A 24062-nucleotide genomic window follows, 5' to 3' on the forward strand; every position below is an offset into this window, starting at 1 on the left:
CTTTTAGGATAAATAACTGTCTTAAACTTTTCTGACACAGTTGTGGGTCGTGAAATCTTAACTGGAAACTATCGGAAAGTGCTGTGTTTGGGACCAGTAGGTTTCACTCAGATCAAATCAGGCTTTCTTTGGATTGTTTTTGGTGTTGCCCCGCTTGTCAAACTCCTTAAGGCCCCAGGAATAAAAACCTGCCCTCCTGCTCTGTTTCTTGCCTAAGGGGAGATGCTGGCTTCCCCCATCTTGTCTCAACATGAACAGCCCGTCCTGCTGTTCCCTGGAACAATACTCAGTGTGAGGTTTCTGTTTTAACTCTTCCGAAGCAGTGCACTTGGGCATTTCCAGAGGAGTAGGGGATGGCCCAAAGAAGCTAGAAGGAGGATGCCCCGGGACTGCGGTGTGGAGAGGAGGCACAGGGGGACCCTGCCCTGCCATGGTTGGTGGAAAGCTGCGGTCCCCTTCGGTCAGTGTGAATGCTTAGTGTGGGTAGGTGGTAGGCCTGGGTCTAGGAAGCGCCCATCCTTCTGTCTCACCCCATTGCTCCTCTATCCGGGCAGTGTCTGCTCATCAGAGCCTACGCATGAGCTGGACCGATGGACTCAGTCGTCTCCCAGGCCACAAAACCACACCCCTGTGGATGTGGTCCCTCCTCTCGAAGTGTTGACTGTCTAGGCCAGAAGACAGGACACGTGTGTGATACTGACCCCAAACAGCATTTCAGCAAGTGAATTTTGTGAGCTGAGAATCTCAGAAAAAGGAGAACTTGCAAGGTCACTTTAGGTTTTGGTAGTGATGAGAGGAAGCTGCGCTTTCAGGTTGGGGTGGAACAGGCCTTGGCCATGGTTGTTCATGTGGATGTTCTCATTTGGAAAATTGTGATTGAACAGCCTCACTGCCTGCCTGGAGCCAGGCTTATGCAGTATATACACCAGACATCCTTGCCCTTGAGGAATTTACATTGTAGAGTTGTGGACTTTTTTTTCTTCCGGAATACCTCATCCGGTATCATGTACCAATAGTTCTTTTGCATGTTTCTGATATTAAAATCAGTTCGCTTCAACAAAGGGAGATTTTCAGCACACTCGCCCTACGTCTCGACTTGACCTGTTACGTTGTCCAAGACCAGATTTGCTGGTGGGCAGCCTACCCTAAGGACCATGCCCACTGTTACCAGAGTCTGCCTGGGTAGAGAGCCCCGGCTCAGGTTTTCCCCAAGTGGGACAGCCAGCTGTGGGATTGGCTGGCAAGGACCTACAGTTTGGAGCTTTAAGGCTGCAAACCGGAATGACTCTTCACTTTCCCTTTGGACTTGCTTATGCCCCTGGTGTTTGGAGCTTCTACCTTCGTTGGGTTCAGAACCCAAGCAGAGCATGCTGACAAATAGTCATGGAAAAGATTCAGCCCATAGCTGCAGGGAGCCCAAATTTCAGCAGTTATTTTGCTTATTATTAATTTTATTAATGCTTTGTGCTGGCCTAGTACTTTTTCAAAGTGTTCTCATATTTGCTGTCTCTTCATTCTGAAAACAGTCAAGAGATGGAATATAGCCAGCATTTCTGAGCACTCGCTGAGAGCAGACACTTGTGTTGGGTCATTTCATTCTTGTGTTTTGTTTGGAGCGGGGGAAGTTTACTTTGGCTTTGTTTTTTGGGTGAGTGGGGAAACTGAGGTACAGAGTGATTCAGTAACTTATCCCCGGTCACACAGCTGACGAACAACTGCTGAACCCTAGACATACATTCTTCTGGAGGCAGGCCAACACACCGCAAAAATTAGTTCCCCCAAAGGCAGATTTTCCAAGAAATTGCTTCATGGGTTTGAGCATTTTCCTCCCCACCTATTGGTCTCATCCCTCTATCTGCACCTGCCTCACCCTCAGATGTTCTCAGATAAAAACTTATCTGGAATCTGTCTTGGTCTGCTAAGGCTGCCTGATCAAATATCGCAGGCAGGATTAAACAACAGTCATTACTTTCTCACGGTTCTGGATTCTCATATGAAGGTGCTGGCTGGCTGGGATCCTGGTGAGAGCTCTCTTCCTGGCTTTCAGACAGCTGCCTTCTCACTGTGTCCCCATCTGTTGGAGACAGCAAGCTTTCTCTTGTCTCTTAAAAGGGTAAAAGGGCACTAATCCCATCGTGAGGGCCTCACCCTCATGACCTCATCCAACCCTGATTACCTCCTAGAGATTCCATTTCAGACACCATTACTTTGGGGATTGGGAATGAATTTATGCACTTGAGGAGTACACAGACATTCAGTCCAAAACAGAATCCACCATATTTCATTGGAGAGGTGGAACAGATCTGGGGAAAGGGTAAGTCTGCAAAAGCAGGAAAGATCATATGTGACATTTAAGAGTAAGTTCCCCATTCTCATGAAAAATGAAACTTTGGCAGGTGAACCACCGATCAATGTTAATAAGACATGGAGAAAGCTGTGATGTGATGTAAGACGGACCTGACCAAAAAAATCAAACCTGAGTCTGATCTTACCTCTAGATTTTGAACTCGGCTTACAGGAAAAACAGAGGAATGGGGAACATTTTAAATGACATCTGGAGTGCAGTCAGCCAGTTCCAACACTTAAGAAATTTTATAGGACATCGGCCAAGATGGAAGTGTAAGTAGATACATTGTGCCTCCTTGCACAACCAAAAGAGTTAAAAAAAAATTGAACTGTATGGAAGTCCACAACCAAGGCATTAAAGAAACATCCAGACGAGTAGGAGGGGTGGAGAGAGGCAGCCAGGCAGAGACGATGTGCAGCAAGGCGGCAGCTGGCAGACCGCATGGTCTCACATTTGTGTGTGGGTAAACCAGGAGGAACAAGTTGGGAGTGAGACAGACTCCACAACCCAGGGTCCCAGCTCGGGGAAATAAAGTGTCAAAATTTCTGACTGAAAACACACCTGTGGGGGTTGTGGGGGGTGGGAGAAACTCCCAGCCTCTCAGGAGAGTTTGTGGGAGAGACCCACAGGGTCCTAGAATATACACAAACCCACCTACCCAGGAATTAATACTGGAAGGGTCCAATTTGTTTGTGGGTACCCAGGGAAGTGACTGAAAGCCGACTGAGAACTGAGCAAGCGGCACTGTTCCCTCTCGGACCCCTTCCCGACATATAGTGTCACATTGCAGTGATGTGGCTGCCCTGCCCTGGTGAACACCTAAGGCTCTGCCCCTTACTATGTAACAGGTGAGCTGAGATGAAAAAATGTGGCCCAAATGAAAGAACATATCAAAGCTCCAGAAAAAATACAAATAAGCGATGAAGAGATAGTCAACCTATCAGATGCACAGTTCAAAACACTGGTAATTAGGATTCACCAATCAGAATTGTTTGCAAATTAGATTGAAAAATGAAGGACATGAAAAGTGAAATGAAGGAAAATGTATGGGGCACCAACAGTGACTGAAAGGAAATCAATGATTTGGAGCAGAAGGAAGAAATAAACATTCAACCAGAATAGAATGAAGAAATAATAATTCAAAAAAAAATGAGAGGCTTCAGAACATTTGGGACGACTTGGAACCTTCCAACATCTGAAACATAGGGGTTCCAGAAGGAGAAGAGGAACAGCAAGAAGTTGAAAACTTACTTCAAAAAATAATGAAGGAGAACTTCCCCAATCTGGCAAAAAAAAAAAAAAAAAATTTCAAGGAAGTCCCGGGAGCTCAGAGAGTCCTAAAAAAGTTTGACCCAAGGAAGCACACACCAAGTCACATCATAATTACATTACTCAAGATTAAAGATAGGGAGAGAATCTTAAAAGCAGCAAGAGAAAAGGAGAGGGTTACCTACCAAGGAGTTCCCATAAGACTGTCAGCTGATTTCTCAAAAGAAACTTTATAGGTAAGAGGGGCTAGAGAGAAGTATTTGAAGTCATGAAAGACTAGGACCTGTAGGGGTGACTTTCCTCGAAAGTCTCCCCAGCTGCCATGGATGAGAGTAATCATGACTGAGACATGATGTGATCTGCTTGGGGAGGAGAAGTGGCCATTTTCCCGGAGGAAAAAGGCCGTGAGCAGTGGCCAGTTTCTCAGGGGAAAAAGGCCTCGAGCTCCTTCCTTCAGGGCCTTTTATTGGGTTCTAATACACAGGAATACAGGGCAGCAAGGATCAAACAGTAGATAACATTTCAAAGAAATTTGAGGGCTTAGTCTGAGTCACAGTCTGTCAGGAACAGAGTTTTTGGGTTTCCTGCTCGAACCCTTAACATATGAATGAAAGCACTCTTAGCAGAGCAGATTTCACAGGTTTATCAGGAAGTCTTTGTGATGCCAGATTGTTCCCCAGGGCATGCTCTAGCAAGGCAAGGAGCTGCACCTCTCCCAACAGGTATTCAGGCTTAAGGGGATTAGAGCCAGGAAGCGCTTCTCCCAGAGAACATGGGGACTCGGGCTTTGTCAAAGCCAGGGGTGGGGGATGAGAGTTCCATTGCTCTTTGTTGCAGCCCCCTGAGTCCTTCCATGAAGGTAATGCAAGTGATCGGGTCTGGCTTAGGTTGCCCCCTGCTGTAAGGAGTCTTGCCTGTCATTTACTTCCAACCCAGCGTTGGGTGCAGGGAGAGGAAACTGAGGCAGCGTTTGCTACCAGAGACAAGCTTTGTCTCCTGTGGCTCAAAGTCCAGAGTTCGTCCCTTGCCCTTAGCCGCAAGGAGTGGAGATACAGTTCCTAGAATCAGGCAGAGCGGTCTGCAACAAGGACCTACACCCAAGACTATCCAGCTTTCATTTAGAAATGGAAGGGCACATAAAGTGCTTCCCAGATAAGGTCAAGTTCAAGGAGTTCATCATTACCAAGCCCTTATCATATGAAATGTTAAAGGGACTTATCTAAGAAAAAGAAGATCAAAAATATGAGCAGTGGAATGACAACAAATTCACAACTTTCAACAGCTGAACCTAAGAAAAACAAAAACAAACTAAGCAAACAACTAGAACAGGAACAGAACCAGAGAAATGGAGATCACATGGAGGGTTAGCAGGGATGGGGAGTGGGGAGAATGGGGGAAAAGGTACAGGGAATAAGCATAAATGGTAGGTAGAAAATAGACAGGGGGAGGTTAAGAATAGTATGGAAAATGGAGAAGCCAAAGAACTTATATGTATAACCCATGGACATGAACTAAGGTGGGGAGATGTGGGTGGGAATTGGGGTGCAGGGTGGAAGGAAATAAAGGGGAGAAAAAAATGGGACAACCGTAATAGCATAATCAATAAAATACATTTTAAAACATTTTATAGGGCAAACAATCAAATTTATTTAGAAGTATATTACAGGAATGAGAGAAGAGGAACTTATTAATTAAAAGAGAAGAGACGTGAACCAAATGCGGTGTGTGATGGTCTTTGTTTGGATTGTGATGAAAAGTGACTAAAATCACTGATGAGACAAGAGAAGACTTTTAAATGCCGATTGGATTTTTGATACTAAAAATTATTGTTAATTTTTTAAAATATATTTTATTGATTATACCATTACAATTGTTCTATTCCCCCCTTCATTCCCCTCCACCCACACACTCCCTCCCCCACCCTTCTCCCCCTATTGTTAATTTTCAAAAGGGACTATTAATAGAGTTGTAGTTATAGCTTAAAAGAACCCTTATCTTTTAGAGGACATTTAGAAATGTTTACAGATGAAATTACATGATACTCTGGGGTTTGTTTCAAAATTGTTTAGTTATATGTGGAGGAGGAGGGAAAGGACAGCAGGAGAGGAGACAGAGCAACCGGCCAGGCTGGCCATGTGTTGATCATTGAATCTCGATATTGGACGAGTGTGTGTGAGTTTTTCAACTTTTGTGTATTTGATGCCGCCCATAATAGAATGTTTAATAAAAAGTAAGTACTGCTTTGTAAAACATTCTTAACATGTTGTTGTTTTTTTTTTTTTTAAAAAAAAGAGTTTTGTTTATTTATTTTTAGAGAGAGGGGAAGGGAAGGAGAGAGGGAAAGAAATATCAGAGTGTGGTTGCCTCTCAAGTGTCCCAACCCGTATCCGGGACCTGGCCCGTAACCCAGGCATGAGCCCTGACTGGGAACCAAACCAGTGACCCTTTGGTGTGTAGTCCAGTGCTCAATCCCCTGAGCTGTAGCAGTCAGGGCTAACATTCTTAAAATGTTCAGAAACAGGCTTTCCAGGAGTGGATTTCAGGTAATTGACCTTGGGCCCTTTCCTCTTGACCACACATCTCATGAGTTCATTCTCAAGGGGAGAATAGAATTTCTGAGAAAGGATGTTCAGAGGCCCATCTGCTCTTTCTGTTTTTGTGACCTGATTTCAAGGACCCAGATGTAATTTCTGCACGGCAACTGGGTTTGTAGAGGCATGGTATGATGCCACCTCTGCTTTCCCAAACTGGTTCCTGCCACATGGCTTCCTTCTGTGACGGTCCCAGCAGGTGGTTCCAGCATCAAGGCAGGCAGTGCATCATATGCCCCCTGTGGATGAGTTTCCCGGCATCTTTGGGTTCACTGAAGTGATATTCCCAACAACAAGGTCTGTCTGGAGGTTTCAAGCTTTAAGAAAAACACCCAGCCCTTGGTTGGTGTGGTTCAGTGGATTAAGTGCCAGCATGCAAACCGAAGGGTTGCTGGTTCCACTCCCAGTCAGGGCACATGCCTGGGTTGCAGGCCAGGTCCCCAGTAGAGGGCACAGGAGAGGCAACCACACAGTGATGTTTCCCTCCTTTTCTTTCTCCTTTCCTTCCTTTCTCTCTCAAAATAAGTAAATGAAATCTTTAAAAATAAAACAAGCCAGCATTTTAATGATCTAAGAGAAATTGTTCTCCAAGCCAGTATGGAGACATTCAATCAACAATTTCCTTTGCTCTAGTTATAAGTAAGTACCAGGGATGTAATGTAGGAGATGATGGCTATAGTTAACACTACCATGGGGTATAGTTGAAAGTTTATAAGAGAACAGATCCTAAATGTTCTCATTAGGCAGGAAAAATTTAATTGTATCTATATGAAATAATATATGTTAATTAACTTACTGTGATACTCATTTCACAGTATACGTAAGTCAAGTCATTATATTGTACCCCTTATCTTGGACAGTGTTGTGTGTCAATTATACGAGGTCTGTCTAGAAAAAGTCCAGCCATTGTTAATATAACGAGAAAGGTTTATGCAACATCGATGTCACTTGGCGGCCAAGGAGAGTGGGCTGGAATGCGCATGTGGGAACAATGGCGACTTCACTGTACTAGTCAGTGGGGGTGGTAGATGTTATGGAGTGAGTGTGTGTACTCTGTGGCTGTCGCATTCAAAATGACTGAGCAAATAGAGCAATGAACCTGCATCAAATTGTGCATTAAGCTCGAATGTTCCTTTGCAAAAACTATTTGGATGATTCAGAAGGCTGCAGCTATGGGCAACGGGTGATTGGCAGCTTCATCAGGACAACATGCCTGCTCAAGCATAAGTCTTATGCAGAGTTTTTTGGCGAAACGTCAGATCACCCAGGTAACTCAGCCCTGTTATGGCCCAGATTTGGTGCCCTGTGACTTCTGGCTTTTTCCAAAACTAAAATCACCTTTGAAAGAGAAGAGATTTCGGACCACGATGAGATTCAGGAAAATATGACAGGGGAGCTGATAATAATTGGGAGACCTGTGTGAGGTCCCAAGGTGCCTACTTTGAAGGGGACTGAGGTATCATTGACCTACATACAATGTTTCTTGTATCTTGTATCTTCTTCAATAAATGTCTCTGGTTTTCATATTACATGGCTGGATACCTTCTGGACAGACATCGTGTGTCAGGAAAATGGGAAGGAAAAAATAGAACAGGAAAAAAAAAGAGTTTCTTTGCATTTTCTGTTGATCGAAGACTGAGGCCTCCCCCAGATACTCTCTTAGAAAGCAATGTTTCTGATTGGGCCAGCCCCCAAATGACATGTTAGGGTCTAGGGGCAGTTAGGGGCCAGGAGGATGCCGATTATACATAGGCATTAGTCACCTCAGTAACTGTTTGTCCTGGCTACCATGGCAAGTAGATTTTCCACTCCACTCACGCTTGGATTAGGGTGAGGCCAGCCTTAAGCAGGAGCTCATTGTAAGGGTCATGCAAGGACAAGGAGTACTGCACCCTTTCATGTTGTGCCCTGGGCACTCGGCTTGCTTCTAGCACCCTCTCACCTTGATGAGGCAGCGTACTCCTGCCGCTTCAGCTTCTCCCCTCCCCGGCCCTGTTGCAACACATTCTCTCCCTCTCAGCAGAGCTGTCAGGGGTCTGTTGTTAGGATGTAGTCAGAACTTGCTGTTCTGCCTCAAACTTTCCAGCCTCGCCATCTGCTCAGTAAGCCTGTCTTCCTCCCGACTTCCTCTACCCCTTGCTGTTCTCATGCTGCTGTTGCTACAGTGGCTTCTTTGCTGCCCCTCCCAGGTGCCAGCCCTTTGTGCTTCCTGCGTCACAGTTTCCTCCCTTCTCTTCTACAGGTCCTTCTAGAAAGATCACCTTCTCAGTGCGGTTGTCCCTGACCCCCCTCTTTCACTACGCACCTGCTCACCCCCACACTCCTGATCCTCTTGCGGCTCTGATTTTTCTCCCTGCCCCACTCATTTACTCACGTCCTTCCCCACCCGCAACCAGAAGTGCCACGAGGGCAGCAGGTTTCATGTTTCATTCAAGGCTGGATGCATAGCACCTAGATCAAGACCTGTCACTCAGTCCACATTTGGACCTTTGCGGGGTAGATGGCAATGCACGGGGGAGCCATTTCAGACTCCACTTGGGCAGCTGGTGCCCCAGCCCGTACATGACTCCTGGCCCAGCCGGCACAATGACCAGGTTCTGATCTGCGGGCAAAACAATAGTGCTCGGCACCCAGAGAGCACACTCTCCAAGTGCCTTTGTCTTTTTTGGCCTCAGCTCATCAGAAGCTTTGTCACTGGAAAACTAACAGAGCCCTATGCCAGAAAGGTTGGCTGGACCTTCTGGTGATTTCAGCTGTTTTCAAGGCTCTCTAGCAGGCGGCTTGGCTACGGGGAGGCCCCCGGGGAGCCAGGTCAGGTGGTCAGGTGATGGACTCCTGGTTCTAGTTCAGACACTGTAAAGCACATCTTCAGGTTGCCTCATCCCGTTCGCTTCCCAGCCCTTCTGGGCGTGTCGTTCATGCCACTTCTGTGAACACCTTTACCTAGAAACAAGCCTGGAACCCGAAGAGGAGCCAAAGTTTAGCAGACCTTGCAGTTCTGCTTTAAGTGGGGGTCATAAGAAAGAGCAGGGGTCATTGCAAAGCTAATTGGCAGCTCAAGTTCACTGTGCTGCTGCCCGAGGAGCAATGAGACGAGGGCAGTGGTTCATACTTGTGCTCAGCAAGGATCTGTCCCAGTCGGCTCTGCTCCGTGGAGCAGATGGGCCTGCCTCGCGGAGTTTGTGGCGTCAGGTGGTCAAGCACCTTCCACCTCACTGGGAGGAGGGGGGAATGGTTTATTTACCAAAGGGGTCCCCCTTTTTCCTTAGCTCACAGGAGTGTACCTTGCTAATGTCTACTTTCTCTACTGAGAGGGAGAAGGTGGTGGGTAGACAAAAAATTGGGAAAGTAACCCCAAATAAGGCACTGAGCTCAAAGTCTCTGCTCGGACCTGTTAAAAAGAACCCCCTCCCCATCTTCACTGAGGTATAGTCAACAGATAAAATGTGTAGATATTGATGGTGTACATCATGATGTTTTGATTACAAAGTGATTACTGCAATGGAGCTGATTAACACACACGTCAGTCCCCTCTTATATTACCATTTATATTTTTTTTGTGGTGCAAACATTTAAGATCTACTCTCTGAGCAGATTTCAGGTTTGCCGTACAGTATTATTAACTGCAGTCACCATACTGTACATTAGCTCTCCAGAAGTTACTCATCCCGCGTAAGTGAAAGTCCGTGCCTTTGATCAACGCTCCCCGTTTCCTCCCGCTCCGGCAAGCACCATTCTTCCCTCTGCTTCTGTGAGTTCAGCTTTTCAGGTTCCACATGTGAGTGCAATCAGGTGGCACTTGCCTTTCTGTGCCTGGCTTATTTCACTTGGCATACTGTTTGCTAAGTTCATCCAGGTTGTTGTAAATGACAGGATTTCTTTCTTTTTAAAGGTTGAATAATATCCCATTGTGTATAGGCATTATGTATACAGCACATTTTCTTTATCCATTCATCTCTTGATGAACACTTAGGTTATTTTTGTACCTTGGCTATTGTGAAAAATGCTTCAATAAACGCAAGGTGCAAGTACTTCTTCAAGGTAACTATTTCATGTCCTTTGGTTAAATACTCAGAACTGGGATTTCTGATTCATAGGGTCATTCTATTTTAATATTCTGAGGAACCTCCATACTGTTTCCCATAATGTCAGCTTGGATCTGTATTTTTTTTTCCAGCTGGATCTTAATCAAAGTCTGTGGCTTGGAGTTCATTCTGAGAACGTCTGGTTTGCCTTTTTGTTGTAGTTTTTAAAAAAATAAATGGGGAAATGATTAAAAGTCTCCCTTGAAGTGTGGGCATGAAGGATAATGCAATGGAGCACTGGATAAATTAGCTTATTTCTATTCTGTGAAAATATTACTACTTAATGATTCACTTTAAAAATCCTCAAAAGGCCCTAGCTGGTGTGGCTCATTGGATTGAACACAGACCTGAGAACCAAAGGGTCGCTGGTTTGATTCCCAGTCAGGGCACATGCCTGGGTAGCGGGCCAGGTCTCCAGTTGGGGGGTGGGGCGTGTGAGAGGCAACCACACATTGATATCTCTCTCCCTCTCTTTCTCCCTCCCTTCCCCTCTCTTTAAAAATAAATAAAATCGTGTAAAAAATTAAATAAAAATAAAAATCCTCAAAGGAATGTTTTATTATGGAACTCTTAAGCAAAACAATTTACAGGGTCTGGCACAAACAACGCCCCCTTTTTACTATATAAAAATCCTTTATTACATAAAAATCATAAGCGTGTCATTCTGTAACATAACAATATCCCACTCAGTCACACCATATGGTATTTTAGGTGACAAGTTCAAAGTGACGTCCATCTCATGTGAGATATTCACGTACCCTACCCACCACGCTCAGTGGTGTTACTTTGCCGGACCCTGTACGTTCCACCTTAATTTTAGCTTCTTTCTTAATTGAACTGGGGTTTTGGTTTTTCCGTATTGAATCTTTCGGAAATGGATTAGTGACCAAGAATGAGGCCACTCCACTATTCCAAGCTAAGGAGCTGTAAGAAGAGAAGCTTCCTGTGGTTGTTGCTCGTGGTCAGAAGCCAGCGGAATGACACTGGGAATCACCCAGCAGGCCCACGAGGGTTTGCGAGGCACCCCCCTTATGCACCGGCTCTTTCTTCCAGATAGGAAAGAGCCTTTGGGGCCTCAAGATCAACAAATACCAGTTGAATCTAATTGACTTTGAAATAATACCTCTCCTTGTAGAAAACAAAAAAGAATTGCATTTCTGAACAATTGATTCATTGGCCTCCAGATGACCATGCCTGTGTACTTGGACTTGCTTTTTACACTTGATCTTAGCCAAAAGGCCGAGAAGTGATGGACTTGCTTTTTATCGTGAAGTGTGTATCTGCCCATCTTTCTGAGTGTGTCTAGGTCTTCCTGAATGTACATGCCTTCAACGTGCCCCATCCATGCGCGTTAGCCACGGGGCTGGCGTTGCCAGCCATGCACTCCTTCTCGAGGCAGCGGTCACAGCTGGAGGTAGAGCCGCCATAACCCAGCCCTGGTCCCATGTTACAGCCTGGTTATCCTTCAGTCTTCTCCAGCGTTTGGGTGTTCCACCGAGCTTTGTATCTGGTGCAGTTTCAAGGCTTTCTAACTGGAAATTTAGGGCTTTTAAGTAAACTTGAGGTGATCATTTTATTAGATTTTATGGTTCCCATTTGCAACCCGTGTTGAAAGCATAACCTTCAACTCCTGTCTTTCAAATCCAAACCCGATTTATTGCTTTTGGGCTTGCCCACCGAAGCTGCGTCACCTCTGGTTAGGTCAAGCATCCGTTAGGTTTGTCATCTCCAGTTGGGTTAGCTTTGTCCTGGAACAAGAATCAGGCTGTTTTCCTTTTCTGAGCATCTTGGTAATGAAAGTGTGATTCAGAGACCAGCAGTGTAGGACGTTCTGGGGAGCTCATTAAACATGCAGAGCCCAGAAGCCAGCCTCACCCACTGAGCCTGCGTTTCGGTAAAATCCCTGGACGATTTCTATGTACCTCAAAGCATGAGAGGCACTAGCTGAGCGTGTCTTTAGATCTGCTTATTAAAAATTACATCATTAAGATGTGAAGGGGCACAGTTCCATCAAGAAAGAAAACATTTGTTCCTACCATTTTATTATGAAACAGTTCAAAGACACGGTAAAATTAAGAGTCTACAGTGAGCCGCCATAGGCTCTCCACTTAGATTCTACCATGAATTTATTTCTTTACATTTCCTTCCTCCCCTCTTGTTTTGGCTGAGAATTTTGTATAGAAATGTTTGCAGCCTGCCTGCTAGAAAGGGTCGTATCTTGTAATCAGGTTCTCACCCTCCCTCCTCCGTGAGGAAGAGTCATTCAATCAGGATCGTCCTCCGTGGGTTTGCTAATGTCACAGTGGGAGACCTTCTTGTGAGGCAGGGGAGCATGGTGGGTGGCAGAGTGGGGCACTGGCCTTGCCCCATCCAGAACACCGGGCCTCAGCATCCTCATGTATCCAGCAAGTGGTTTGAGAGAGATGTTGCTCCCACCCCTGCGATGATAGGCTCGTTGCAAATACTGTTATCATCACTATTTCTCAGGTGGAGAAACTGATGAACCAGTTAAATAGTCGAATAACAAGAAAAACATGTGCTGGCATGGAAACATGCTTATTTCCTAAGCTACTGAGTACAACACAGCTGCACTGGCAGTTTTCACTCTGTTTTCTTGTCAATTTTTGTTCTTTCAGGAAACCTTACAGAAACATGAAGCCCTCCACCACCTGGGACTCAGACACTCATTGGGGGCTGACTGCAGCGTCTAGAACGCCCAGGTGTTCTGCAGATGTGAGATCCGATCCTGCACTCACCAGCTGCAGTCCTGACCAGATGCAAGGCTTGTGCTTCGGCTCTGACATCGCTGAGCACCGAGGGGTCACTTTCTAGTCGGCCACAGGCCAGTTGCTGACACTGATGTCTGATGGCCTCACACAGCCGGTCATCTAAGGGAGCTGTAGTGGGGAAAGTCAAAGTCGGGGGTGCAAGTTTCCCGACTCTCTTGAATTAGGATTCTGGATAGGGGACTCATTTCCACAGCCCCCACCATCCCTGCAGGCACCGCCGCCGCCACCAGAACACCGGGCCTCAGCAGGCTCATCTCGGCAGTGAGTGCGTTGGAATATCTTCTTGCAAAAACACTGATCTCCAGGAACTCCCTGCATTGAAAGTGAGCAGAAGGGGACCCTACGAGAGGTCTCTCGTGGTGGCCCGCTATCATTCCATACCGCCATGGCCTGGCTTCTTCTCAAGGTTTTATTGGTGGGGATGACTTTCTTGGGATGTCTTTATCCTCTTGTGAATTTTTGCTTCAATGAGGAAACAAGAGGCCAGAAACCGAATTTCGTGATTATTTTGGCAGATGACATGGGGTGGGGTGACCTGGGAGCAAACTGGGCAGAAACGAAGGACACGGCCAACCTCGATAAGATGGCTGCTGAAGGCATGAGGTGAGTCTTGAGGATGCTAAGTCACCTTCTTTTTGGATGTGTTACTCTGCCTCTTTTGGGAGGAGGGGGAGGCATAAAGCATTTAAAGGGCAATATCTGGGTCCATGTTGACTTAATTATATGATTGATTAGTTTGGGGTGAAAGCAGGACAGCCTTATAGAGAAATCCAGGACGAACCTGTGGTCCATCCATCCATCCATTCGTTCTGCCATCCGATAACATTCAGAGTCCGTGTGTGATAGGGACGAGATAAAAAGCCTCACCCTCGAGGTACTTCCTGTCTCGTGTGGAGACAGGTTCAGTGGAAAGTAAGGATTGGGACTCAGTACACAAATCTGCATCAGGAATTTTTGGAGTTCCTGGGAGGGTTTGGAACCCAGCCCGGCGGTTCAGGGGAGACGGAGACCTTTGAACACCTGAATCAAGGCGGCACAGAAGGCAAGGTGACAGAGGGGACAGTACTTACGAGGCGCACTTAACCGCACAGGGTCTGCAAAGGTGAGGAGTGTGCGCGTGAATGGACTGAAGTGTTCATAATTATTTTTGTTCAAATGCTTAGCCCCCCCTCCCCACATAAATAGAGTACAAGTGTCAGCATCCAACCCTTTGGGTTTTCTTCTCGGGCTGACCTGGACTCTGCTGGCCGACTCGATCCCATCTGCCCCTGGTTGACTCCTCCTTCTGGCTCAGTGGGGTCACTCCAGCTTGCTAGGGCGGACCAGGCTGGGGCATCTTGTATCCTGGAGCTTCTCCCCGAGGTGCGGGCCCTTGGGATCCCTGCACGTGGTCACGCCAGTTTCCAGTCCATCCTCCTCATCTCAGCCAAGGAGACTTTGTAGAAACGCTTCTCTGCTTCCAGGCCTTCAGAGTCATTTTGTGTCCCTAAGGATAAAACCCAGACTCCAAGCAGCAGCTCACCAGACCAGCCCGCGCGCCACTCGGGTGTCTGCACGGCCCCTCTGGCCTGCCGCTGCCGTCAGTCAGTTTGCCTTCCCCTTTCTGGGCCTCACCCGCGGGATCAGTTCCTCCTGGCGTTCTTCCTGGTGCGCTGTCCACTTTCTCCGTGTAGTTCGTTTCTACTCGCCCTTGGGCTCTGATTCCGTAGGCGGTCCTCAGGAAGGCCTGCTCAGGTGTCTCAGGTTTACTCTCCCGTCACCCTTGCTGTTCTCCGTGGTGATCGTTTCACCATCTGACCACCTGGCTTGGGTTCAGCAGCATCCTCCCCCCAAGTCATGTTCACCCAGAACCTCAGAATGTGATCTTATTTGATAAGAGGGTCTTTGTCAACGTAACTCCTGAAGGATTTTGATGATGCCATATAGGATTTAGGGTGGCCGGGCCCTACATAGTGACCCCTTTCTTTATAAGAAGAGGAGAGGACACAGGGAGACACGCAGAGGAGAAGGTGACGTGGAGACGGAGGCGTCGGCCAGCCAGGAATACCGAGGCTTGCGGGCAGCCACGGGCAGCTGGGAGACAGGCGTGGAACCAATTCTCCCTCTGAGCTTCCAGAAGGAACCACTCTTGTAGACGTCTGGATTTCAGAATTCTCCCCTCCTGGACTGGGAGGGAATCCGTTTCTGTCATTGTAAGACACCAGGATTGTGGTGATTCGTTATGGCAACGGCAGGAAATTCATACACCTCAGTTCTAGCTCTGGGCTTCAGGAAGAGAAGCGCCTTATCTGTTCATCCTCCTTTATCTTCCTAGCCCGTAGCACAGTGCTTGTACGTAGTCGGCAATTCCGAAATCTTCGCTCATCGATAAATGGGTTTTAGGAGTTCACGATGCCTCAAGGGTCCCCCCCCCCACCACCACCCAATTTAACACATAGGGATTTTTACTGGAGAAAAAGTTAACCCATTTACCAAATCGTCAAAGGGACATGGGATGCCAAGTGCTTAGGAACTTCTGCTTTCAGTGTCCACTGGGTTCATGGGGGAAATGGCAGGCTGTTATTTAAACTGACTTTTGGGAAGCCCTGTCCTTTCTAGGGGCTGTCCCACCTGCACGCTCTCACCCTGAGCAGAAGGGGCCTCTCTGGGACCAGATCCAAGCACAGTCTGGTGGGCTCTGCTATTTTTTTTCTTCCATGAATGAAAATATTTTCACCCTGTGAGCCGTGTGACAGCCCGGCAGACAGCCCCTGGCCTGAGGCTTCTGACTGCACTTTGTTGACAGGAAGGCGGGCTTCCTGTGAGGCCCGGATTAGTCTTTCCCTGGCTTCTCCCCTGCCTGCTCATAGCCAGTGGGGATCGTGACCTGCAGATGAGAACTCTCGTCCTGCCAAACAGGGTGACGTGAGAACATATCTTTTGTCTTAAAAAAAAAAAAAAGAGCATCTTCGTGTCCTAGGACTCACATGGCAAATTGCTGCAAACTGGGTGGCTTAAGGCAGCACACATTTATCCCCTCTAAATTCCAAAGTCTGGAAGTCCTAAATCAAGGTGTCAGCCGGGTTGATTCCTTCCGGAAGCTTTGAGGGTGGATCCGTTCCATGCCCTTCTCTTCTGTCTTCTGGTGGTTGCCGGCAGTCCTTGGCCCGCCTTGGTTCACAGAGACAGCACTCCATTGCCTGCCTCCACGGTTACATGGCGTTCTCCCTGCATGTGCGTGTCGAAGCTTCTCTCTTTTAAGGGTGCCAGTCATTGGCTTTAAGACCCATCCTAATCCAGGCAGCCTCATCGCAACTTGATTACATCTGCAAAGACTCTCTTTCCAAATGAGGCCACATTCAGAGGTTCTAGATAGACATGAAGTTTGGGGAGAGGGGCACTGTTCAACCCAGTACAAATAGCTATACTACATATACGTTAGTCTTCATGTCAGCAAATATTTACTGGGCACCTGCTATGCTGCAGGCTAGGTTAGGGACAGAGGTAACGAAGGCCTCCAGTGCTTAAAACAATGCCCAGCTTCTGGTGGGTCCTCAAATGTGTTTGTTTACGTGTTTGTTTGACTCCTGGATCTAACTCTCTGGACGGGCGTAGATGAGTTCACCACAGCGTGGGGTCTGGAACCAGTCTGTCCAGCTCTGTCACTCATTAGCTCTAGACTCTTGGCCCATAATACTGAACTTTCCTGGGCCTCAGTTTGCTCATCTTTAAAATGGGACAAAAATGGCCTACTTTCTAGGGTCATTTTGAGGAGGAAATGAGTTAAGTCATATAAAGCAGTAGAAGAGTCCCTGGCACATGTCGGTGCTTGGTGGCCGTTAGCTCTTACTGTCCCCCATGACCCTGGCTCTGCTGTCCTGCTTTCCGCCATGTCCCCCTGCCCTCGCTGGCCCTTCTCTGCCCCTGATCCCCAACTCTTCCCAAGCTGGTCCCTAGAACTTGGCTGCCCTCTTAGAATCTGCTTGATCCCGCCACCACGCACACTTAGTTTCTTCACTGTTGTTGTTTTAACCTGGCCGTGACCCATGCAGTCTGCCAGATGTGTGGACCTCATAGGTACTGCTCACACCATGATCGCTGCTGTCACTGTTGCAGAACAAAGGAATCCTTGGGAGGAGAAGAAAACTTTCAGTGTCTCAGTGTTGGTGTCCCCTCTCCGGGTTCCTCAGCTCTACTTACATGGAGATGAATAGGATTGTGGCCCGGATAGGATCCCGGCCTGTCTTTTCCTTGTAGGCCCTCGGGGCTTTGAGCTCATTCTCAGTATCTCAGAGCATCCACATCACATATCACATAGGGGAAACTGAGGCTCAAATTGGTGAAATGACTTGCAGTGTGTTAGCTTTGCACCTTGAATTCTCCTCCTTCCTGCTTCACCTCTTCTCTGCCAACAATTTAATTTTGTGTAAAGTCAGTGCTGTCGCTAAGAGTTACCGGCAGGGGCTTAGCTGGAAATCAAAGCTCAGTATTGAACACTGAAAGGTCAGAGGCTCTCAGGGACTTGAGGCTGTTTCTAAACAGGGCTCAGCAAGGAAGGAGTTGAACTGTCAGTTCAGTTGAACACCTGATTTGATTTCCGTTCTTGTTATTGGCTTTTGCAAAAATTCACCCATCCTGTTACCTTTCAGGATTTCCTCAGCCATCCTGCTGCCCTTGGGATTCTGCAGTAACCAAAGGAAGGTGAGAACCAGGCTGGCTCTCGGAACTGCAGGGACCTGTGATGCGGTCTTGCTGCCTGGTGGAGGCCATGAGCGCCAGGGCAGAACGGACCTTCTGAAGAAGGCTTACGTTAGGGGGAGAGAGAGAGACCCTTCCCCCACCATGTAATCCCCTTCCAGCTTTCTGCCCCTCCCCACAGTAATTCAGATTCAGGGTAGAGGGCCCTCATCAGGGAGACATCCTCTTGTCCTGTGACCTTTGTCATTAACACTGAAATGTGTGATTCGGGAGATCCCGGCCTATCTTTTCCTTGTAGGTTCTCAGCATCATGGGATGGGCAGTTTGACATCCTTGCTCTCGGATAAGGAAGTCAGGTAGACATAAACGTCAAGTAATGCCCACCTGGGCCCAGGTGAAGTCTTTAGGAATGGCACTGCAGGTTTTAACCTTGTGGCTCTGTTTAATAGATGGGGACACGCAGGAACATGATGATCTAGATGGCAGCTAATCTTGGAGAAAAGGAACTGAAATATTAACCAGTGAGGCCTTGGTGCCAGCTTGCTTCACAACGGCATGTTCAAAATAGCCTGTCCAGCGGCTATCATTCATTCCCCTTTGAAGTCTCCCGACTACATTCATTCAACAAGGAATCTCTGCTAAGAGCAGGTCGTGAGGCTAAGACTGTGAGCCCCCAGCCAGCTCTGCCCCTCAGGGGCTTACGGTCTGGGGGCAAATAAAGACAAGAAAACCAGCATTTAGAATGCAGAAGGGTGATGTGCTGTCAGAGTAGGGATTCCTGACGTTTGTCCCACCTTTAATAACCTGAGTTGACATCCTAGGGGGTGGAATGAGCACATTATTTACAGATGGGTCACAGTCAAGACTGAAGAAAGCTTCATGCTGGCTGGGCTTCTCACCTTTGGGTGGTAAAGCTCAGAGTCAAAATCATGTTAAAGATAGTGCCATGGGACAATTAGAAAGGCCAGTTCTCCAGAGGGAAGCCAATTAATCTGTTAGGACCTGAATGCTGAGACCTTAAAGATGAGTAGGAATTGGCTGGATGCAGGAGGAGGAAGGAGTGTTATAGGCAGAGGGAAAAGTGTGAACCAAGACCCAGAACTGAAAGGTGACCTGTTCACTCAGCAGGTACTCCCAGAGGCCCCTCCGGGTACTGTCTTAGGTGCTGGGAATATATATGATCCAAACAATAAGAAACCCTCCCTCCCCTGGGGCTGGCTTGCATTCTGGTGGTTGGGTGTGGCTGGGACAGGGAGCATGAAGCTTAAGCTCACGGACAGGCAGCTGGTCAAGGACACCGTGTGCGCACTCAAGTGTTTGGACTAGATCCTGAGGGTAGTGGGCGCCCGCCCCCCCCCCCCGGGCACTGACATCATTGGCTGCATTGAAGATAGATCGACCCAGCTTGCTCAGGGTGGTCCACCTGGAGGCTGGGGGGCAGGGGACGCAGGTCGCAGGTGCCTCCTGCATGGCTTGGCTCAGGGTTGTGGCTGTGGGGAGAAGTGTCTGGTCCAGGAGGCACTGAGATGCCTGTGTGTGCGTCGCGTCTTCACGTTCTTTGCATGTATCCTTCCTAGAGTGTGAACATACAGTATTCACAAGGAAAGTGTGAAGAGGAAAGGCAAAAATTGCCCCGCATCATACCAAGGTCAGCTGTTAGGAATCTTTTTTTTTTCTTTTCCAAGATCAAGAGTATGAGTAGATGAATGAATGGATGAATGAGTAAACGAAACACACAAGCCTTGATATTGGCTGCCACATTTGCTTGTAATTTACAAAGGGCCTGACTCCTGGATACCTCAGTTGTCCTGCCTAATAACCTCCCAAGGGGCGACTTGGCTGTCTTCCCATTTCACAGAAGGAAACATGGGGGCTCAGGTCAAGCTGGTGTGTCTCAGCCCCACGTTAGCGTTTTTCCAGTTCTCACTTCCCACCCCTGTCCTTCTATCCACAAAGGCCACAGCGAATGATTTTAAAACCCTAGTTCCACCTCCAACCCTTTAAATTATGAATGGAGCAAAGATAGTTTTTATTCCAGTCACATAGCAATTTAGAGAGTTGCCACAGAAGGCCCCATCATCTATTTTAAATTCCTTATACATGAAGGCTGGACATGCTTAACTTTGCAATGTTATGTCTCTGTAGGGCTCTCGGGGTGGCGTTTCCAGCGCTAACGTTCCCTGATTCTAATACGCGTAATTTATGCAATGGCAAGTTGCTTTGGTTTCCGTCTGGCTGTGTCTTAATTTAAGCTGATTTTCCCGTTAACAGGCTGCTGTAATGTCTGGCTGTGTGTTTCCAGCTTTGCTTTACAATGCATTTTCAGACTTTAATTAGGACCCCTGTTGGTGAACTGGCCTGAGCCTGCCCAGATAGATCTGGAGAAAAACAAAAGACGCTTTCCAAATAGCAAGGTCATTTTATTACTTATTAATTAGTCCCTGCCAAATGGAGACAGGGGTGGGTGCAGGGGAAAGGTGACATGCAGGTCAGTACATAGGGATGCGTGCGTGGGATGTAGTTAGGTTGGTTTTCTTTTTCTTTTCTTTCTTTCTTTTTTTTTTTTTGAGAGGAGTACAGTCAGAGCTCTCCAAAAACTTGGGAATAAAGGAAGAGAGATTGTTTCTGAGAGTTGAGCTATGAACTTTATCACACAGCCGGGAATGAATCGAGCCCTAGAAACATCGGCTTAAGCGATTATGTGGTAAGTGGACTAACGTGTTTTTTCCAATCAAACGACATGGGCCTCTCTCTCTTCCAGTTTGGTTTGTTCATCCACCAGATTTCGCTGGAGCAGCTCCATCCCAGCAAGGCGCTCTGCTTGGGACTGGAGTTGCAGCTCCAAGCCCCATCCTCACAGAACCTCCAGTCTGGGAAGGAACTCGAAGCTACACCTCGCTGTAGACATGTGCCGCAGCTGTTTCCAGGGTGATGGCACTGACGTGGCCAAGGAGAGACCACATTCAGGACAGTCAGGAGAAACAGGCCAGAGGGCTCAGGATTGCTGCGTATTTTGGGCACTGCCCTGGTGTGTTAGCTTGGGCTGCTACAACAAATACAACCGAGTGGTAGCTTGAACAATCTACGTTTATTTATTTGTTTTTTAGTTTTGGAGGCTGGGAAGTCCATGGTCAGGTTCTGATAATGGCCTTCTTCCTGGATGGCAGAAGGCCAGCTTCTCCTCGAGTCCTCCCGTGGAGGGTGAGAGCGAGCTCTGCTCTCCTCGCCTTCTTAAAAGGTCACTAATCCCGTCATGGGAGCTTTACTGTCATGACCTCCTCTAAACCCATGACCCCAAAGGCCCCGCCTCCTAATACATCCTTTGGTATTTCAGCATATGGATTTTGTGGGACACAAACATTCGGTCTGTGGCACCGGGGAGAGGAAATGATGGTCAGCAGGTTTTGAGCATCCCAGATCCACTGGCAAAGTCAAGCCACAGTGGACAAAAGTCTCTTAAGCTTAGCAACTGTATGAATGTTTCTTTGATCCATTTCAATGCCCTAAGTCTTAATGAACTGCATACTCACCAAGGCAAACTTCAGATTCTGATTGCCTGTGTAATTTGTGACCATTGGCCCTGGTTCCTGTGTCCGCCCCTGGAAGTCTGTTGGGAAATGGGCATTCTCGTGTCTCTGTCTGGCCCACAGGGTTGTGTGGAAGTGCGTGTGACACCAGTGAGTGTGGGCAGGGACCAGGCACAGGAGTCACGTGGAAGAGCAGGGGAGAAGGGGCGGAGGCACCCCAGGAAGACACCCCTGATGACGGACGGCCTTAGTAAGTGCTCGGATATTGTCAGGCGAACGGCTACGTTCAGGCATGTAGAGGCAGCAGAAGGTTCACACGCTCTAGAAGTCAAAGTCAAGACCCATCCTTCCGGGGGGGCGGTGAGGAAAGGCTCCGTGACAGTGGTAAGGTTGGAAGGATGGGGGAGGGGTTGGAAGGGCAAGATGAGGGGCAAACACTCTGGGCTGAGGCCCGGCGGAGTCGGCTGTTGCGCTGGAGAGCGGCGAGCAGGATGTGAGATCTCCCCGGAACTAGAGTCCCGTTGGGCCGAACCCTGGGCCTCTGCAGGGTGCTGTATTAGTTTCCTGGAGCTGCTGTGACAAAGGGCCACAAACTGAGTGGCTGTGACAGATTTGTTTTCACAATTCTGGAGGCTAGAAGTTAAAAATCAAGGTGCTGGCAGAGTTGCGTCCCCTCCGAAGTTCTGGTGGAGTTCCTTCCAGGCCTCTTCCAGCCTCTAGCAGCCCCAGGCGTTCCTTAGTCCGAGGCAGTGCGACTCCAGTCCTTGCCTCTGTGTGTCTGTGTCTGCACGTGGCATGCTCTCTGTGTCTCTCTCATAAGCACACCAGTTACACTAGGTTAAGGACCCTCCCTGCTCCAGGGTGACCTCAGCTTCGCCGATCTCTGCAATGGCTATTTCTAGATAAGGTCACATTCTGAGGTGTGGGGGTTAGGACTGCAACATAGCCTTTCGGGGGACACAGTTCAGCCCAGAGCAGGCAGCAGTGGCTCTGAAGGCTGGAGAGGCAGGGTGAACCAGAGCAGAGGAGGTAATGGTGGCCAAGCAGAAGGAAGTCACTGGAAACCCGGGCTTGAGGGATGGCATGCCTCATCAGTGTGCTCTCATGGGTTGGAGAGAGTTAGCCTGGCATCACGGAAGGTCTGCAAAGTGATTTAGGTGAGGGACCATGACCATGGTGATGGCGTCCTGGGAATGGGAGGATCTGAAGGACTCAGGGAGCTGGCACAGGCACTTGAAGACAGACTCGAGCCCATGTGACCGGGAAGGGAGTGGACACAGGCTTTTGGAGGGAGGACTCAGCTTGGTTCCATGCACATCGAGGCCAAGGTGACCTGCAACGTGGGTGTGGCAGTGAATTTGATGCCCGTGCAGTATCAATAGCAACTCACCCCTGGGATTCCAGCCACTCATTCCCTGCCCACTGCTCCCCTACCGTACCTGGGATGTTCTTCTTTTCTCCAGTAGCTAATTATGGCAGTAACCATGCTGGCTACGGTGAATTTTAAAAGAACCTACTCTGTATCTCAAGCTCTGTTCAGCGCTTCGTATGCATCATCCCATTAAATCCCTGAAATAACCTGGTGATGGTTATGCCCACTTTTCAGAGGGAGATACTGAGATTTAGCTTAAGTTACCTGTTTAGTCTCACACTACAGGGAGCTGGGGCTGGGTTTGACTCCAGCTTGTTTGTCCACACTTGCAGCCTCCCCACAACTGCCTCCTGTAACACTTTCTTTCTGTTTCTTGCACGGGGCTCATCTTAGTTTTCCTTATCCAGCTATGTCTTCACACTTCTGCCAAAGTATTAGCTTCCTGATGCAAAAGGCCGTGGCTTCTTTCCTGTAGCTGCCTCTGCTGTGGGTGACTGCCTCAGCTCACAGGCGATGGTTTGGGGTGAGAGGTGGCATGCGCATCTATCTGCTGGGAGGCAGAAAGACAAGTGAGGGAAGGAATGTCCAATCTGGGCTCAGTGTCCGCATAACCAGCTGCTGGAGAGACAGTGTCTTGGTGACCGCTGAGAATCCAGCTGAGCAAGCCAGTGTCCATGCAGGCTAGGCTGTCCCACCAGATGGGAAGAACTGTGTCACCAGTAGAGCGCAGGACCCCCCCTCCCCCCCCCCCCGCTGCTGACTGTGGAGAAACAGCCTTCCAGAGGTCTGGGACAGGACCCCAGGGTCATTGGCGGGAATGGGCACACACCTGTGCTCTTGTGGAACTCCCTTCTAGACGAGGGAGCCGGGCAGCAAGCATGGAGACAAAGTCTGTGAACAAGAAGAGGTCAGAGATGATGAGGGCCACGGACAAAACAGAGCCAGGGATGTGGCAGACAGTGGTCAGGTCAGGAAAGGCCTTCCCAAGGTGAAAGGAGAGCTGAGACCCCGATGACAAAAAGGGCCAGACTAGAGCAGAGCTTTGCAGATGGGACATTACAAGGGCCCGAGGCAGGAACTAACCTGAGGTGTTTCAGGAAGGGCAATTCTGGACAGTGTAGCTAGGGGAAGAGAGTGGGCAGAAGGTGTTGGATGGGGTCTGATCACCTGGGTCCGTGAGTCCCCACCTGTCCCATGTGGCGCCACACGTAGAAACTGATGACACCTGTGCCCCTTTCCACCGAGGCAGTTGAACGTAGACAGCCAGGGGCTTCAACCAAGGTGCTTGGCGCCCCACCCCAACAGCCCTCTGCACTTTCTGCCCTCAGGGGATCTCTTTCCCTGGNTGTCCACGCAGGCTAAGCTGTCCCACCAGATGGGAAGAACTATGTCACCAGTAGAGCGC

General features: G+C 48.3%; 1 protein-coding gene across 5 annotated transcripts in view; it reads left to right on the forward strand.

The window, feature by feature from the left end:
• Positions 1-24062, forward strand: part of ARSG (arylsulfatase G) — a 131549-nt gene that overhangs the window by 27416 nt on the left and 80071 nt on the right. For 4 of the 5 annotated variants that reach the window (XM_037069789.1, XM_037069785.1, XM_037069786.1 and 1 more), the window contains exon 2: positions 12929-13684. In XM_037069789.1, coding sequence (XP_036925684.1) covers positions 13467-13684 — 218 coding nt within the window. In that variant the 5' untranslated portion in view covers positions 12929-13466. Of the gene's footprint in view, positions 1-12928; positions 13685-20356; positions 20463-24062 lie in introns of those variants that run through there. The other variant, XM_037069788.1, reaches the window with a different exon arrangement.

This window comes from Sturnira hondurensis, unplaced genomic scaffold, assembly GCF_014824575.4.
Source record: "Sturnira hondurensis isolate 20B ecotype Veracruz unplaced genomic scaffold, ASM1482457v3 Scaffold0018728, whole genome shotgun sequence".
Lineage (NCBI taxonomy): Eukaryota > Metazoa > Chordata > Mammalia > Chiroptera > Phyllostomidae > Sturnira > Sturnira hondurensis.